We start from the raw sequence: 17,964 nt of genomic DNA, 5'->3' as shown, positions 1-17,964 counted from the left end.
TATCCAAAATGCAGAGATTCCTTAAAACTATCGAGTTTGAATTTGTGTTTTGATGATTTGCAATATTTTGTATGGGTTTAAAAAAGAAGGGATATAAGGAGTATTGTGTAAAATAGTTTAAAGTAATAATATCCTGAAGGAATTTCTTAAGAACTTAAAAAGTTGCTCATTTAACACTTTAACGAAAATTTTGTATGGTTTTTTAGTTGCCAAATTACTTTAAATAAACTAATTATTGTGTTCAATCATACTTGCATCTAACGAGTAAAGAAGATAAGACATAAAACACATAAGTACATAACATTTTATTGAATACTTATCTTTTTTTCTTACAAATCTGTAACTCTTTAAGCTGACAAAGATCTCGATGAACAATACATTTTACCTTGAACTGTGCCTAAGCTATTCAGATGCAATAAATAAAGAAATGTAAACGAGCAGTTTTCTGCAAAGTCCTCTAAAAAAGCCAACGTTCAAATAATATTCATATTATTTAGAATTAAAATAGAACTTGAAAGAGATTGTTCGGCATTTCTATGAAGTGACTTTATCTTCAGATGATGCAATTACTTTATCGTTTACTTTCTTACTTTTATTTAATCAATCTCTTGCCACAAAAAATAGCAAGAATTTGGTGTTTTGGAACTTTTTTTCAAATTTTAATTATTGCACTTTCGTAACACTTAATGTTATGCAATTTATGTTTATTCTTTTAACGACTTTTTGTATACTTTATATCTACACTTTTACGACTTTAACTGCATTCTTACTTCTTAGTGTTTTACAAAAATTCTGTATATATGATACAAATATTAAAATACAAATATAAAATCGAGCTGCATTTTCTTCATTGGATTTTAAAATGCATTCAATAGCTTCCAGAATATTCCAATAACAGCGCACTTGTGATTGCATTATTTACTATTACTTATTCGTTACTTTCAACTATCGCACCGCAACGTAAACAAAAAACAATAGAGTTCATTCATGGGTTCGATGTTAATATGCTAACAATATGCAGTTTATAAATTCATATTCCTCTGGAGTCAAAACATGTTTTTCATTGCCATAAACGGCACAGCTCGTTATTATTATAGAAAAAAGGTCTTGAAATTGGAATATTTTATTCGTGTAAATACAGATACAAGTCACAATAGTATTTCCTTCCAAAAAAAATGTCATTTTAAATTAATATCAATTTTTCCAAACACTCGCATTACATCATTTGATGGAGGAGGAAACCGATAAAAAGAGGATGGCATAGAATCAACAGGTGGGCGTCGAGAAGGTGTTCTTTGCGTGCAACATAACAATATAAAACTATCGAAATCTAACAATTTTCCTGAAAAATGTACAATAACATTCAATGATTTTTTCTGCACCAAACACGATGTTCAACATTTTATATAATAGATAATAAAATGTGTATATCTCTTTCCGTGTCATTTTAAGCACGAAGTTCAAACTCATAAATAATCCTAATGACATTTTGCATCTGATTGATAATACAACAGAAATTGGCCTCTGTAAATTCATTTTCTTGCCATTTTCAGAATACCCTTTTCTTTATCTTTGCTTCACGCTATGAATTTATAAATGGGAGGATTTGAATGTAAAATTTAAACTATTTAATGTTTATTTTACTTGTCATTTTTTCATTATTCTATCAGCTGTATCCTTTGTGTAACTTGCTCTTCCTTATTTATATACACATTTTATTTATAAATATAGTCAGATTTATTCTCATATCCAGTTAGTTAGAGACACATTCTAGATCCATTTTGCCTTCTTGGTTGTTATTAAGAAATTTCGGCAGTGTGCATTTATGCAATGATGTTCACTTTTGCTATTACGGTCGTCCTGTTAACGACCGGGTCTTTCAGTCCCCTTCAAGCTCTCGATTATCTTGATTTCCAACAAGATGAGACCGGTCTTGGAGGCAAAGATCTTGATGAGGAATACCAGCTTGCCTGGAAATGCACTTGGTTTGTCTTTTGCGACCTGCGTAAGTTAAACTTTCAAATTTTCTCTGAACTTTAAAAATATTTAGTTTCATCTTTCAAGATGTGATTCAAACCTTTCTTGCCATCAAAAGAAATGCGCTCCGGTTAGAAAATTAAGTATACGTGGATGGGACGTGTAAGAAAGCAGACGAGTTCTTGCTTCTTTCAGGGGATTTGGGGGTTGAGTTACCCTTACATTTTGTTGCCATGACCCGTGCCTTGACTTGCTCTAGATCGTATTCTGGACTATGTTAAATCAGAATCCAGCGCCGTCTCTTGGAACTTATACTTTGCATGTATACTATCATCTTTGCATTCGCTGCCGTTTGATGTCCAAGCATTGAACCTTAGAATGCATGACTTTTCATTTTCTTTTTACTACAAAAATACATGTGTTTCGAATACCTGCATATAATTTAGGAAAATTATTTTTAAAAAAATTTATTTTATTTATTTTTTTTGGTGAAAGTTTAACAAAACAATTGAAAAGTGCCAATTGGCTACACTGTGAATTTGACAATGTTCCAGGGACTTAAATCATGTTATAACAATTCTACAATAAAAAAAAAAGTCCCGTTTTACCAATATATTTTTTATAATGGGAATAAAATGTTTTGATAGTATTTTTAATGGTAGAATTATTCATACAACAGACACCTTGGTATTTTTCAAAGTTTCCAGTTTAAATCTAATTTCATTTCCGCTCTTGTCATATATCGGTGTTTTCTGCAAATGTTTATCAAAACGTATTTAAAAAATGGATTTCCAATCAATCATTGTTGCTCTTTGAAACAATCATGTGAAGCTTATAAATGGAAATAAAAATGTGTAGCCAAATGGCTACATGATGCATTGAAGGGTTAATGATATTGCACAGTAAAGTTCAGATCACCTCAGGGCCCTGGGCATAGTAACGGATCTTTATATTCTCACGGCATGAATTATGGTGTATTTATAGCTAGATGTGTCACCGATCCACAAACCATAGGCACAAAAATTTAGGGACTCCACCCTCAGTAACCACAGTCCTTAATGTGACGAAGATTACTATTGCGATCAAAAAGTATCCTGCATACTTCATTTAAAATGTATTTTAAGTTGTTGTTGTTTCTAATGGCACTTGTCATATACAAGTCCACTGACTTTAAGAAGTCGTTTGTGGTTTTAAGCCAAGGGTAGGTCCCTTGTTTTTTCAGTATCGCCATCTAGGGCCAAGAGTACGACTTAGCTACACACACGTCACAACCCTTTTTAATGGGCGGACTTCATTCATGCGTTTCATTCGCTCATCCACAGATTGTAATGTAGACCTGAATCAGAGAACGATCACCCTTGATCCAGTACCTTCAGTGGTATTATTCTCGACATGGAGGACTTTGTGACCACGGCAGATTTATACGCGCTCCAGCCACCACACATGCGGTGAGTCTTCGGCCGGCAGGGTTTGAACTCGCAACCCAAGGGTAGAATTTTAAGTGGATATAGTCTTTAAGCTTCCATCAAACATTTTTTTGCCTTCTATAAATATCTGCCAGCAGTCAGAAATTTATTTCATTTTATTGACTGAAAATGCGTTTGTCTTTATTGAGATTTATAAGAAGTCGAGAAGGGAGCAGTGGAGAGGAGTCTGTCTTTGGGATGGTATCTCTAGTGATCTATGTCTAAGCGCTTTGTTACGGTTATTCAAAAACGATTTGCTGCTTGTGTGCTGCTGTTTACTGCAGGTACTGCTCTTGCTGCGCTTCGGCTGTATTTTGCTACTTTGTATTTGTCTTTTCGCAAAGTAAAGCGTCTTGTCCGTTATCGAGTTAGTTGAACTTTTCAAAATACACTAACTGGAAGAATTTTTCCATAACAATAATTTACAGTTTGTATGTCTATTCTCCCTATTTCTTGTTATTTCATATTTTTGGCCACTTGTCTACTAAGAGAAAAAATCGAGGTATCATGAAGCCTCTCTCTCAATGTTACCATTGTGCATCTAAATCATTGTTACAACTGCGGCAAGTCCAAAATTCATCGAGTGAATGGGAATTCTGAACCCACGAAAAAAAATAATAATCTTATAAGCATATTTATTATTATAAACAAAATAATTATATACAAGTTTAACTACTTACTGAATTTTCACGGAGAATTTTTTGGTTGGCGTAGCTTTAAATAGATGAATGCTACGCGCTATGCAAGAAAAACTTTTCTTGTAAAGGAATTTAGTAACTTCCAGACGTAATGAAAACAAATGAGCAGCTCGAAAATTTCATATTATGATTTTACACAAATATTTAATACTTCAGCGTAACTCTTTTTTTTTCACAGTTGAGCTCTTTAAACTGTATGAAACCGAATTTTCAAGCCATGTTCCTCTATTTGTTTAGAAAATTATTCAATAAATTAAAAAAAAAGACATGAAATATTTTATCATAAACTTCCGATTGGTCTCTGAGTTACAATTATTTTAATTTATTACCAATAAAGTTATTAATAAATTATTTCTCAAGCGTTGAAATCACAACAAACCTTTGGGGATAAACTGAAATCGCGAAATTATCCCCCAGGAAAGAGGTCAAAATGAGAACAGTATTAAGAGGCTCAGATACAAAACATCTTCACAGACTTAAAGCATTGTACTAGATACAGCACAGGAAGAAACGACTACGTTCATGAGCAGAATTTTGCAAATAATAATCTGAAAATGTCACCCAGATGCAATGCTCATATTTTAGATATGGCAGGCATGACATTATTAAGAAAAAATTGTCCGGTGAATGCACGGTGAAACGTCTTGTAGCCTCTGGCTCAGTAACGGTTAACAATTATTTATTTCATAAGAAAACACAAAACACTGACGAAGAATACGTAAAACAATACTTTCAGAAATCAATATCAAACAAGTTACTAATCGTCTTAAACCAGCACAATAGCGCAAAGCGTTCAGGAAGTACTCGCTGGAGATAAATACTACACAGATATAATTCATTCAACTTCTCGTTTTAGCTATGCTTCTCGGTATTTTATTTATAATCTCTATGAAAGAACAATAAATCTTCTAGGAGCTATTGTATCTTCGCTGAAGATATTGTCAAGATAAAATAGTTCCCGAAACCTTCATTTTCGAGACGAAAGTCGCCAAACTATCATCATGTTTGTCACCAAGGCTCGGGTGTCATTGACTTGGAATTTATTCAGTATCTATTAAAATATCTGTAAAAAAGCTTTTCCTTGCCATGAAATCAACTGAGCAGGAAAATAGTATTATAGATTTATGACATTATTAAAAAATCACGCCTGTTGGTTCTCGTAGTTATACACTGTGGCAGTGGTTGCTTCAGAATAGTCTGTGTCCCACTGTTACGCTTCTCACTATTCTGTTCTGTTCGAATTGCCTGTTAGGAGCAACTTTAAACTATTCACACGTGATCTAATATTTTTCTTAATAATCGATTAAATGTGGACATTAGAATCCAATAGATGATAACTTGATACAGTCTTTATATGAGCATTTTTTAATGATATGATAATATGCATTGATTATATGAATTGATAAAATAAAAATTCATTTTTTTAAATTTTACAGATCACATAATGGAAGCGAAAACACTTGTGGACGGACTTGATAATAGAGTAAATATATTTTTTTAATTATATAAAATTTTGAGCTAAAATTGAACAGTTCTTGATTACAAAAAGTGTATTGTGTAAATTGTCATGTATGATAAAGCTTAGACAACTAGATATTCTTTGTTAGTCCATCAGATCACAGGCTTTGAAAATTAAAACACGTCTTTCAGAATATAGTCAAACTTTACTTAACGAGCTCTTTGCTTAATGAGTGATTTGTATACTGAGAAAAACTAAATATAAAAGAGTGACTCGCTTAACAACCGATGTTTTGCAGAACGATTGGCAGGGAAATACAGTGACATCACATGCTGGATTAACTTGTATCAGTCTATATTGAGTGCATGTTTGATGAGAACCTATATATTTACATGTAAAATCTTTTGACCGAATAGCGTTGTCAAACTCGGCTCCAAGAATTAATGGGCTGGAGGTGGATAGTAATGAAATAGATGCAGGAAAAACATAAACAGAACCACCGAAGAACTTATGGAACTACATTATATGTCACAGCAAAAAGCTACGAAGGAGATTTGGTCAGGAAAGGAGGGAATAATAGACTCAGCAGAACAACAACCTTCTATTGAAATAAGGGAGATGCTTAAAGTATGGGGAAATATTACATCGTTTTCAGAGTAGCATTCCCTTGAGCTATGCTTACTAAAAATTCATTTAACTATAATGCTGTGTCTCATTTTCAGCAAGTTTTGAAGCGCAGCCTTTACACATTTTTTTTTTTTTACAAAAAGTATGTATTATAAATAATAAATTACATTATTATAAATTAGTTTGATTTTTTTTTTTTTGAAATGGAACGTATTGTTCTACTTTACATGGATTTCCATGGGGGGAAAATCGCTTCGTTTGCCAGTAAGATTCGAGAACAAGAACATCTCACTGAACAAGAACATCTCACAATCAACTGAATACGGTGGCGGCGGCTTAACTGCTTGAATGTTTAGTTCTCAGTCATATGGAGCGCTAACAGATGATGAAATGTATGTAATAAGAGCATAAACCACATCATTTTGCCCCAATTTCTCCTTTATAAAGTCAATTATTATATAATCTGTAAATAACAAAATTTGGACAAATGCTGATTCTGCTGTGATTGTACTATAAATAAAAATTCGCCCATTCATTATAATTTTACGCAGATGCACAGTTTCCTTTCTTCAAAAAATATTCCAATAACATACAATTCACATCAAAGATTTTAAAATATCCACTTTCCTTTCTTGTATATCAAAACTCAACAGTTGCAAAGAATAAATTTATCCATGTCACATTGAAATATGTTTTTATTCTTTCCAGACTGTCCTATACCTTGCTAATGAAATACGGGCCATGTTCCCAGATATTGAGGTAACGGATGAAGAGATATTCGATACCGAAGCTTGGGAAAGGAGAGCAGAACAAATTGCGTGCTCTTTTACAGATGAAGACAGGGTAAAAATCTACTGAAACTTAATGAAAGGATTTTTTTTAAAATTGAAAGCATCAGTTTTGTTGCTTTAGATTAGTTACATTAAAGTCCTGTTTTTTAAAGCAACACTAAAGCTATTTTTGGGACGGACCTCGTAATAATGAACTGCAATCAGATGACGAGGATAACACCTGAGCTGGAAACTCCCGCTCCAAACTTCCACACCACACCAGAGGGAAGACATTTGGCCCTGACGTATTTGACTATAAGAGATCGGGTCAGGAACCTGAAGCCCTCCGTTTCCGAGACCTTACCTCCAGGCCACTGCGGCCCCAGTTTAATTGCATTTTACATAGAACTTCTGAAAAAAAATCCGGTTCCTAAACATTTTTTTAAAATAAAAAATATGAAAATATTTTTTACGATTAAAATGCTTAATGAAAGCGACAAAAACATATCTTTTGACGATGATATAATTATTAAGATCAAAACTCGTTGATCATCCTCGTAAGTTTAAAAGAAAGATGCTCTCTTTTTTTAAAATTTTAAAATGGCAAGTTATACGATATGCTTGAAAAAAAAAACTTTCAAAAAATAACGTGAAAATAATTGCGCTACTGGGAAAGTTCGAATTTCAATGAAAAAAATATTTCTCCGAATTTTAGACAGGTGGAAGGTTTTTTAATTCGTAATATTCCGATTTTTTTTCCTATGACATTTTGCTATTTCTGGTCATTACTATTTTGTCTTCGTCATTTTTCACTATTTGACACTACTGAAAATTGTATTGTATTTTGCATTGAATAGATTTTGACTTATATTTAATAAATTAACATTTTCCAAAAGCGTGGGAAATATTTTTTTAAAAGTAGGTGAGATATGCGCCGCCTCTTAAAAAAAATCCATTTAAACATTGGTTAGTACAAAGATAATTATAATTATTTATGATAACACTACAGACTCGAGTTTTTATGTATTTAAAGATTATTGAAATTCAGTAGATACGACTCTCTTCATCCAAAATATCTTCCAGACTTTGATGCAACAAAATTTCATTTGTTTTGATAGTTGGTAAACCAATAAAAATTTGAAATTTATAATGAAATTATAGGGGGAACAATAACAATCAGAAAGTAAATTATTCAGGAAGACTTCCATTGAGGAACTAACTACAGAAATGAAAAAATTCACAAAATAGAAATTTTACAGCAGATATAAAAATTTGTTGACTAGAATTCTTGAGTAAAAGAAATTTCATTTAAAGTTTTTGATATATGAAGTTGTCTCGTAATGCATTTCATGTACTTTTTGATTGAAAAGCATCACTACACTCGTTTCGAAAAAAATGTCTGAGTCTTTGACATGTTCCTTTAATGCAATAACGCAGAATTTTATTGGAATAAAAAAGTTTTGATACGACAAAAATGTTTATTCACAAATAAAATTTCCCTTATTCATTGAAAGGGCCATGAAACTATAACAATGGCGCTCTGCAATTATTAAACTGAGAATTACTGTTGTTCATTGGCCACCGAGGGCATCACAAGCCAGTAGGATATGTTGCTCCAAAGCTCAATTTGCGTCTTCCTTCACATAAATCGGAGTTCTTTGAGTTAGAATCGATATTCCTTGGTTATAGAAGTTTTAGGTTTATTTCTATATTTCGAGAAGTAATATTCCTGACGTAAAGTCAATAATATTGACAATGCATTTTACTTCACGGTGATCTTTACAATGGCAGGTCATAATATTGATAGAAGGTTAAAGTCCTTCCTTACGTTGTCCTTACTAGGTATATTTTTCTCTTAAGAAGTATTATCTAGGCAATTTCCATATAATAAGCCACAAAAAGATGCAATCTGTTAAGAAAAAAACTTCTTTTAAAGTAACTACAGAAAATTTGTCCTCATTCATAGCTGAACTATCAGCAAATAGATGAATTAAAAATTTCCATTAGTCGCTTTTACTTAAACTTAAGAAAAAAGCAAATATAGAAATTTAGCTAATGTTTCACCATAAAATTTTGATAATGAAATTTGAATAAACTTTTATTTTATCGCCTAATTTCTCAAGTGTTTTCCAAACGTAGTTGCACTTTCTTTAGAATGTATATCAACCTCCGTTTATGCGCCGAATTTTGGCTACTAAATTCATCTCAATGATTATTACCTAAAAGTTACATTAAAAATATTGATTACTCATGGGATTAAAATGTACGAAATTTTTTTCAATAAATTAAAACAGTAATCTAAAGCTAACAAAAATTCAAACAATCTTTAAACGTACAGGTGATTACAACCATTATTACTATGTCTCCAATATTGTTTATATTCAAGTCAATTCAAGTAAATATTTATATATTTCCACATTTTATGAATATCCTACCGATTACCAAAGCATTATCACTAGGGATTGCAATACCGGACTAAAATTTCAATACCGGTATTCGGTATTTTTTAGATCTTAATACCGGGATACCGGTTTTAATACCGGTATTAGAAATTTTAGAAAAAGAAAGAAAACACGGGTGTTTTTTGTTTTTTTTGCCAGTTTTATAAGAGTGTAAATATCACAAAAATAATATGTAACTTATAAATTATAGCAGTATATAAAGAATTACAAAAAAGTAAAAGAACAACTTATTTAAATCACAAAAAAAGTGTAAATATCACTATTCAGTCTGTGGTACTTTTACAAAATTTTTGAAATGTGATCTTAAAAAACATAATGACAATACAATTGATGCATTAAGCCTGAAAAGTAATTTTGTGTAAAAATAACCGGATGTCGAAAACGCTCTTTCGTCATCTACGCTAGTTGGTGGTACTGTTAGCAATACGCGATATACTTTTTCCAAGTATTTACCTCTAATTCCCTCATCTTCAAATAAATCAATTTCTCGTCAGGTGGTTTTGGATATAGCTGATTTCTGTATTGTATTTTGGTTCGTTGAATTTTTTTTTTTTCATTTATCGCTAATTCTAATTTTTGTTCAAGAGACAATTCATTTTCATTATCGATATTAGTGTCATCATAATCTTCGATATCTGAATCGAATTCTTCTGAATGTAGATAGGTTTGTGAGTAAAAAATTGTAAGAAAATTTACTATAAACTTAATCAGATTTGAATTGATTATTTTCTTTTCTTTTTCATTTTCATTTTTAAAATCATTATAACTATGTAAATATCATAAGACATCTTGAATATCGTAAGACACCTTTCTTCTGTTCGATTTTTCAATGTAATATATAATTCTTCAGATAGTGATGTGTGTTGTTCTTTCATGACTGCAACATGAAATTTATTGTTACATTAGCTGTTAATAAATTAAAATCTCTTCGACACAATGCCTCTATATTCAGTTTTATTGGAAGTAGAGCTGATATAGTTCTGGATATTAAGTCGAATTCACTATCTGAAAAATTGATTTACAGGTTTAAGTCGAATATTGCTTTTTGGATTAGATGTTTAAATTTCAAAAACCCTTCCATCATTAGGAGTAAACTGTTCCAACGTGTCTTAGAATATATTATTAACATATATTCTGTTTTATTTTCAGTTAGTATATAATTTTGTAATATGGCATTTTTTGTAGTGGAACGTTTAAATATATTAACAATTTTTCGAACTTTATAAATTATAGGAAGCAATTCTTGATGTGTTAATATTTCATCCTCATTAGCAATATCTTCTTCCACAATTACATTGTCATTATCTTCATTGTCAATATCAATCTTACTCTCTTCAATGTCGGAATTCGAAGTTTCTATATCCACAGTATTTGGATTCTTCTGTTCTTTATTTTTTTGGTATAATACATCTATTACTCCTAATTGAATTCCATGTGCATAGCACAATTGTTGATATGCACCAATCAACTTTCCTACTTTATTCATAACTGTTGCTCCATTAGTCGTTATGGATACAATATCTTCTTTCAGGGATAATCCATGTTTCTCTAATTTAGATTTAAGCAATTAAGTAAGCCATTCATTAGCTAATTAACTTCGCCCGTTAGGAAGGCATAAAAACAAAAACGTATACTGTTTTGCTATGTTGGTGATCCCTGAACATATAGTGGAGACAATTTAAAAAATTTCAAGTAAATACCGAAAAACCGGTATTTAAACTTGTGAATACCGGTATTACAAAATTGTAAAACGGCTCAAAATACCGGTATTCGGTATCCCGGAATACCGGTATTGCAATCCCTAATTATCACGTAAATAAGTAGAAGAATAAGAATTCCTTTCATCTGGTTGCGATTGTATGGTAGCATTATTTTTTCCAGATATTGTATCTGAAATTTTTTCTAATATATGCTTCACAATTGTAAAGACAAATTTCCTACTGGTAGAGTAAATTAACATTGAAAAAAGTGTATTTAAATTAATTATTAGAATTATACCCTTTTCCTATTTGAAAAGAAATTTTTATTTTCAAATGTGTCTAATACATGATTTATTCTGTTTATGTGATGAATATTAACGACACGAACTTTTCTTTTTTTCCAGGAAAAATTAAGGCAAATACCTCTTACTGATTATGCTTCCGTAAGTACAATTGATGCCCTCTTAATTCCAATACAGTGGATGCTTGATCAATTAACACGATCCATTTAAACATGATATTTCTTGTCTAATCGTTCATAAACCGATTAACAATAAATTATAAATTATTTGACGCACGAAAAATTAAAATGATAAATTCGTCTCGTAGACAAGAAAAAAATAAATAATTTAAACACTCTTCTTTTCAATTATCAACATCTTTCTTCCCCTAACGAATACAAAGCCTACTCTGGCGAATAAATGAATAAAATTCTTCACCAACTTCTGCCAAAGCAGGCTCAATTCATAATATTTATAATCATAATATTTACATATTATTTATTTAATTTTTTTTCAAAGCCTCAGAAATATTGGAATTAATCAACAATCTAGGGATATATTAACTTAAGGATATGAGTGTGTTCTTTAAAGAGCCTTCACCCCCCCCCCCCTCAGTCGAACTCTGAAGGACAAGGTGTTAAAAATAGTCAGTTTTTTAACCAACTGTTTGAAAATGTTTCGATTTCTATTGTTGTGAAGTGAGAATTTGGAGAAATGTTGGGAATTTCGAGGAGATTTTCTTTAAGTGATGACCTGTTCCTTCTTTAATAGGAAGATAAATGAGCAGAAAGATGAGGAGGAAGGTCAGTGATAGACCACTTTATGGCTAGGGGGCCAATTGCCTCGAAGAGGATGTCAGTTTAGTGAATCGGTCAGTGTTAGGGACAGACTATGCTAAAAATAGCAGTCGACCACAAGAAATCCGGTTGACACTGCTAAGTTCAGTGGTGGCGGGGTGGTCGGCTGCACACAAGAAAGAGTTTTATTTAGTTGTTTGTTTCAGACCTACCGGAGTGCACGAATTGAGTATAGTAATTATACATCCATGCAATATGTTTATAGAGATTTGAAAATAAATACTCGTAAAAAAATCTATTGTATTCCATGAAACAGTTTCTACTGATCATATTTTACAAACAAAATATATATTATATAGTTCCCTTACACTTTTCTTTAATTGATTTTACAACGTTAATTCATATTATCTCATAATTTATGCAATCTTTTCAAGAGTCACTAATAATACTGCATTAGTTATAGAAAAAGATGAAAAAACAAAAAAAAGTTCACGACGATTATCCTCTGCTATCAAGTATTGTCAGGGCCCGACTTAGCCTAATTGGTGCCAGGGGCAAAAATTTCTTTGGGGGCCCCCTTCAGCTTTACTACTTTAGTAATGAAGAACCGTTGCATAGAAGTGCATAGAACTTGTCTATGGTATATTTCGTTATTAATTCAAAATGCTATTTTAATTTAAAACTAAAAACACGTTTAATCTCTTCATTAAAGAAGGAAACGTAAAATAAACATTCTATTCGATTGGTTTGACCCCCCTCTGATGTGGGGGCCCGGGGCAACTGCCCCGTGTGCCCCTGCCATAGTCAGGCTCTGATTATTGCATATAAACCAACAGGAGTAGTCTCCCCGAAAATTTTTCGAATACTCTCTAGTTTAGTGTAGTTACGTCCGTTAGTTTAACGTCCTGTTTCAAAGCAACATTAGGGCTATTTTGGAGTGGACCTCGTAGTTTTGAATCGCGGTCAGATGACGAGGACGATACCTGAGTTGACATCCCCTCTCTAAACTTCCACACCACACCACACCAAGGGGAGGACGTTTGGCCCCGACGGATTTAACGTGCCCCAGACCCGCTAACACGACGGTCCTTCGGTGGAATCGGGTCTCGAACCTGAAGCCCTCCTGTTCCGAAGCTGAGACCTTAACACAGGCCACCGCGGCCCTCCGGATACTCTCTAATAAAGGTGTTGTCTTCTTTTCTTCCTCATGAAATTGTGGGCATTCTTTAAGACTGCCAATGCTTTGTATGTCATTAGTGAACAATAGTTACGAAGTATTGATCTTTGGCGTGAATCTACTATTTTCATTGAAATTGTCATGAAATCTTTGGAAATTAATCCTAGCAAACGGTTAATACACCAACTCCTCAATGCACTCTAATAAATGTATTTTTGCATTAGTAACCGCATGCCATTGACGCGCAATAGCTACGAAAGAACTTAATAGCTAGTGATTTCTTCGTTTATTAATCGCTGGGATGTGGTTAATACACAAGTGCCAGAATCCTAAATATGTATTTTGGACGCCTAGATCGATTAAAATTAAAATTTCATACAAAACTACAAATGAAGTCACATGATCATATATCAAATTTCATATTAAATCATTTTCGAGTTAGTGCACTTACATGTTTGTGAAGATATACACTGACAAACGTCAACTCTTTGACTGATTTGGTTACAAATATGTTGCACTTTACCAACACTTTAGTTGTTAAATCTATATATCAAATTTTATCCGCCTAGCTTTCTTCGTTTTGTTGTTATCATATTAATTTATATTCTGGCAACTGGACAGAGAGGTAGATGGACTTCCTCTACATAGATTTTGCTCAAAAATTGATAAAAATTTACAAGTATGGTATAAAGACCATGTACGAAATTTCATTCGTATAGAGCAAAGCGTTTTTTAAGTTAGAATGTTCACAGACAGACAATAGACATAATTCCACAAATGTGTTTTTCCAACTCAGAGAGATCTGAAAGAGGAAAATGGTCATAAACTCGCATTCGGATTTTTTGACGGCATTTTGATGATTTTTTGACTATACGAAGTACACTTCTATTCGTACTCTTCATATTCGAGAAAGTAAAAAAAAGTATCGTAAATTGCAGCTATATTCACATTAATAAATTTTTAGTATTTTGATGTATGAATTTCATTAAGTGTATTTTATTTTATGTGTAAATTTTATTGACGGGATTCTTAAAACGAAACACCTTTTTTTAGGAGGTGTGTGAAGAGACTAGGGAAGACAGAGAAGAATGCAATAAGTTGGCAGCGACAGCAGTGAGAAATCTTCAGTCTCTTATATTAATATTAATAAAGTTTAATATCCCATCCATAACGTAAATTAAATAAATAATAATTTGATGTCGTCGGCTGAGTACAACTATTTAACTATTTATATATATATATATATATATATATATAGAGAGAGAGAGAGAGAGAGAGATAGAGTAGTTCTTTAGCTGCTGTAGAGTAGAAGTTTTTTTTCGGTTTTTTTTTTTTTTTTTTTTTTTTTCCAATTTTTATAATAGCATTTTTAGCTTCAAGAATTCGATGAATCCCTTTAAAGGAATTATCAATATCGAACTGAAATTCTTGTCATATCTTTCTTTTTGTACTGTTCCTATCTCAATAGAAAGGCGAAAATTTACTTCAAATTATATTAAAAATGTCTTTTAAAATTTACGTTTTGGTAATAAAGACTATTCTTTACTTAATAAAGTACTTCAACACGCAATCATTCATTTTCATAATTTTCTTTAACGTTTATCTTTTTAATTTAAACTTTTCCTCCTCGGCTAATAGTCTGATACAAACGCTTTAGATTCTTTCCCAGTCCCTATCCTACTCGGAATCCCTGAATGTCATGTAATGACGTGTTTGGATTGCCAAGTAAGAAATTCGGCAATTATTTTTTTCCATGTCGAAGTACAATTTGATTGGATTATAGTACTGTTATGGTTTCTTGAAAATCTTTCATCCATATGTTGAAGCAAGTATTAAGACTTTGTGTAACTGCAAGAGAGGAAGCTACTTCTGTACAAGAAACAGGTGAATGAAATGGAATTAGACAAGTTATATTTCCTTAAATGGCAATATATGGTAGTACTTCATTGGCCATGAATGAACTATAATCAACAACAAAAAAAGATGTTACCACATTTGAATAGTAATTATAATCGCATCATAAGTGTTTCAATACATCCTAGAATTGTAGAAGAAATTTCTATAAAATGAAATAATTTTCTTTTTAAATATAATTTTTATCAAGCATGTATTGAATTCGAAATTCCTATAAGGGGTTTAATCCACTAATCGAGTACTTGAGATTAAAGAAACGAAAGAAAATAAGATAATAAAAAATCTTTATTATTTTTAGATTCAGCGCACATATTTGAAAATAATAGGATCCTGAAAAGAAAAAAAAGTGAATACAGTTATGTATAAATAAAGAGAAATATTATTATAAATAAACAGAATTGAAAATGACAAAAAGAGACATGTTTTGGACGGAAAAAAGAATTAATCTTCTCTTCTTTTCATCAAAAAATATTTCTGACTGGATTCTAAAAATAAATGATTTGAAAATCTCCAATAGTTAAAAGTTTTTCAAGTAAAAGGTGTTCAGTGTCAATACTCAAAAATGTTCAAGTCGTTTTTAAATGAATGATTCAATTTCACGGTCAAGAAAGAGTGTCGAAAGATATGACTTCCAAAATTCAACGGTTCGCCAACTCGCATAGGGGAGAATAAATGCGATTAATATTATGAATTAGGGACTTACAACAAATATTTACTTAGAAGTAATAGCGTTGATAATAATTTAAAAAATTAAATACTTCGATAATCTTTTTTGATACATTTACTACTTTACCCTGTCTTATTTTATAAATTCAATTTAAACTGAATACTTATATTAACTTTTTTTAAAAATTTAACTAACTTTTATTGATTTTTTAAAAATTATCTATACATTTTTTTTAGGATAAGTCCAAAGAAATTATAACAAATCACAAGGAAGAGTGTGCAGAAGATGAAATGGGCGAAGCCACTGCAATGAAATAACAGCGTAATTTGTGACACTTACAAAAAACGCAATATTTCTGTAATTGAAAATAGTTTAAATAAAATAGTTGCTTAAAGATTATACTATAGTCATTGAAAAATAAAAAAGTATATAATTGAAGTCTTTTCTTTTCTTTTTTTTTTTTTTTTTTGGATTAATCATTCCATTTTTTTTGGGGGGGGGGATATTAACAAACTTTAGCACTTTCAAATCAGCTGAACTTGCCTAATAATAAAGTAGAACAATGTGCATGTGTTGGCACTTAACAAGACAGACGTTTGAAACACAACTGCTAAATTTGGCATAAGTATACTTTGGAGGGTGAGAATGTGCATGCCCGAGAGTCATTTTTTAAAATTTAAATTAAGATTTTATTCATTAAAAATTGAGATTTTAGTGTGGTAACACAAGAAAACATTATTGCACAGGATTGAATTTTATATCCTTTTTAAAATCTCAAAAAATTGTATCAATTTAATGTTTTTGAAAATGTTTGCTTAAATTTTTTGAAAATATTTTATTGCACAATTTATAACAATAGATTTTATTGTCGCCCAGAAATTTATATCCTTTCATTATTTCAGTAAATTAATCATGAAATTTTCTTGTGTTGTTGGAAACTAGGAAGAAAGATCTTACTTAATATCTATGTAATTTACATGAAGAAGAAAAATGAAATTACAATATCACGAAAATTAAAGGTTTGGTAGTCTAGACACATTTTTAACAATGCAATGATGTCGTGGGATATGCATCTATCCGAATGGGTCATTATGTTATATATACAACTAGCAGTGCCCGCACAGCGTTGCTCGTGGCGTAACATCTAAGAGGAAAAATTAGCTTTAAACTTAAGTCTTGCCTCCACCCGATATGATATGCGCATGTCGCGCAAAATGAAACAAACATAAGAATGTATTTAGAAATTTTCAAAAATAACTACAAAACAATTTTTTACAGCACGCATTCAGAAATATTTAGGGCTAAGCTTTGATATACAATCATTTGGCGCCTTGTGAGGTTGGCAATTTTTCGGTGGTGCTTTTTGTGGTGTTACATTGCCGTCACTTTTTTTTATGTTACTGTATTTCGATCGTTCCTATTCATTTCCCTTGATTTTTTTCCTGCTACACGTACTCCTTCTGCTTACTTTCATTATTTTAGATTAAATATTTTTTACGTGCATTCCATTTTACTGCATTTGATGATTTTTTTTTCTATATTTCCGTTCATTTGCTGCAGCGTTTCTCGGAATGTCACGATTGGAAACGCTACTGCTGTCGTTCGAGCCACATTCAGCCATTTCACTAAAATTTGGCGATATTTTTGGGGTAAAAATGACAGTATATCAAAGCTGTTCCATATTTAGACTGTTAAAGTGGTAAAAATATGATATGTTCATAGACAAAACAATTCACTTAAATATACAATAGAAAAGTTGTTTTAAAATTTAAAGATATACAAATAAGTCATTGTACGCACTGTTCCACACTTGTTTATTAATTCTGTATAATCAGATATGAAAATAAAATTCAGCATGCTTCATAATATTTCTTTGTAAACTATATTGGCTGTTTTTCCTCCTGCTGCCAAGACAAAAGAGACAACCAGACAAATGGTAGACTTCGCCGTGTACTTTAAATGTTGGCAT

The 17,964-nt window shown here is 31.5% G+C and overlaps 1 protein-coding gene across 1 annotated transcript; it reads left to right on the top strand.

Moving 5' to 3' along the window:
* Window positions 1-1,768: 1,768 nt before the first annotated feature.
* On the top strand, window positions 1,769-16,394 carry LOC129961969 (uncharacterized). The gene is made up of 6 exons (XM_056075620.1): window positions 1,769-2,005; window positions 5,578-5,624; window positions 6,936-7,070; window positions 11,564-11,602; window positions 14,468-14,527; window positions 16,232-16,394. The coding sequence occupies exons 1-6, from the start codon at window positions 1,831-1,833 to the stop codon at window positions 16,310-16,312; spliced, it is 537 nt and encodes a 178-aa protein (XP_055931595.1). The 5' UTR covers window positions 1,769-1,830; the 3' UTR covers window positions 16,313-16,394.
* The last annotated feature ends 1,570 nt before the right edge of the window (window positions 16,395-17,964 follow it).

This window comes from Argiope bruennichi, chromosome 2, assembly GCF_947563725.1.
Source record: "Argiope bruennichi chromosome 2, qqArgBrue1.1, whole genome shotgun sequence".
NCBI lineage: Eukaryota > Metazoa > Arthropoda > Arachnida > Araneae > Araneidae > Argiope > Argiope bruennichi.
Note: the sequence above shows the minus strand (reverse complement) of the source record. Positions and strands in the feature narration are given on the sequence as shown.

Coding starts and splice junctions, on each gene's coding strand:
- LOC129961969 (XM_056075620.1), top strand. CDS start 1,831: ATGATGTTCACTTTTGCTATTACGGTCGTCCTGTTAACGACCGGGTCT. Junction 2,006..5,577: donor GTTTGTCTTTTGCGACCTGC/GTAAGTTAAACT, acceptor TAAATTTTACAG/ATCACATAATGGAAGCGAAA. Junction 14,528..16,231: donor ATAAGTTGGCAGCGACAGCA/GTGAGAAATCTT, acceptor CATTTTTTTTAG/GATAAGTCCAAAGAAATTAT.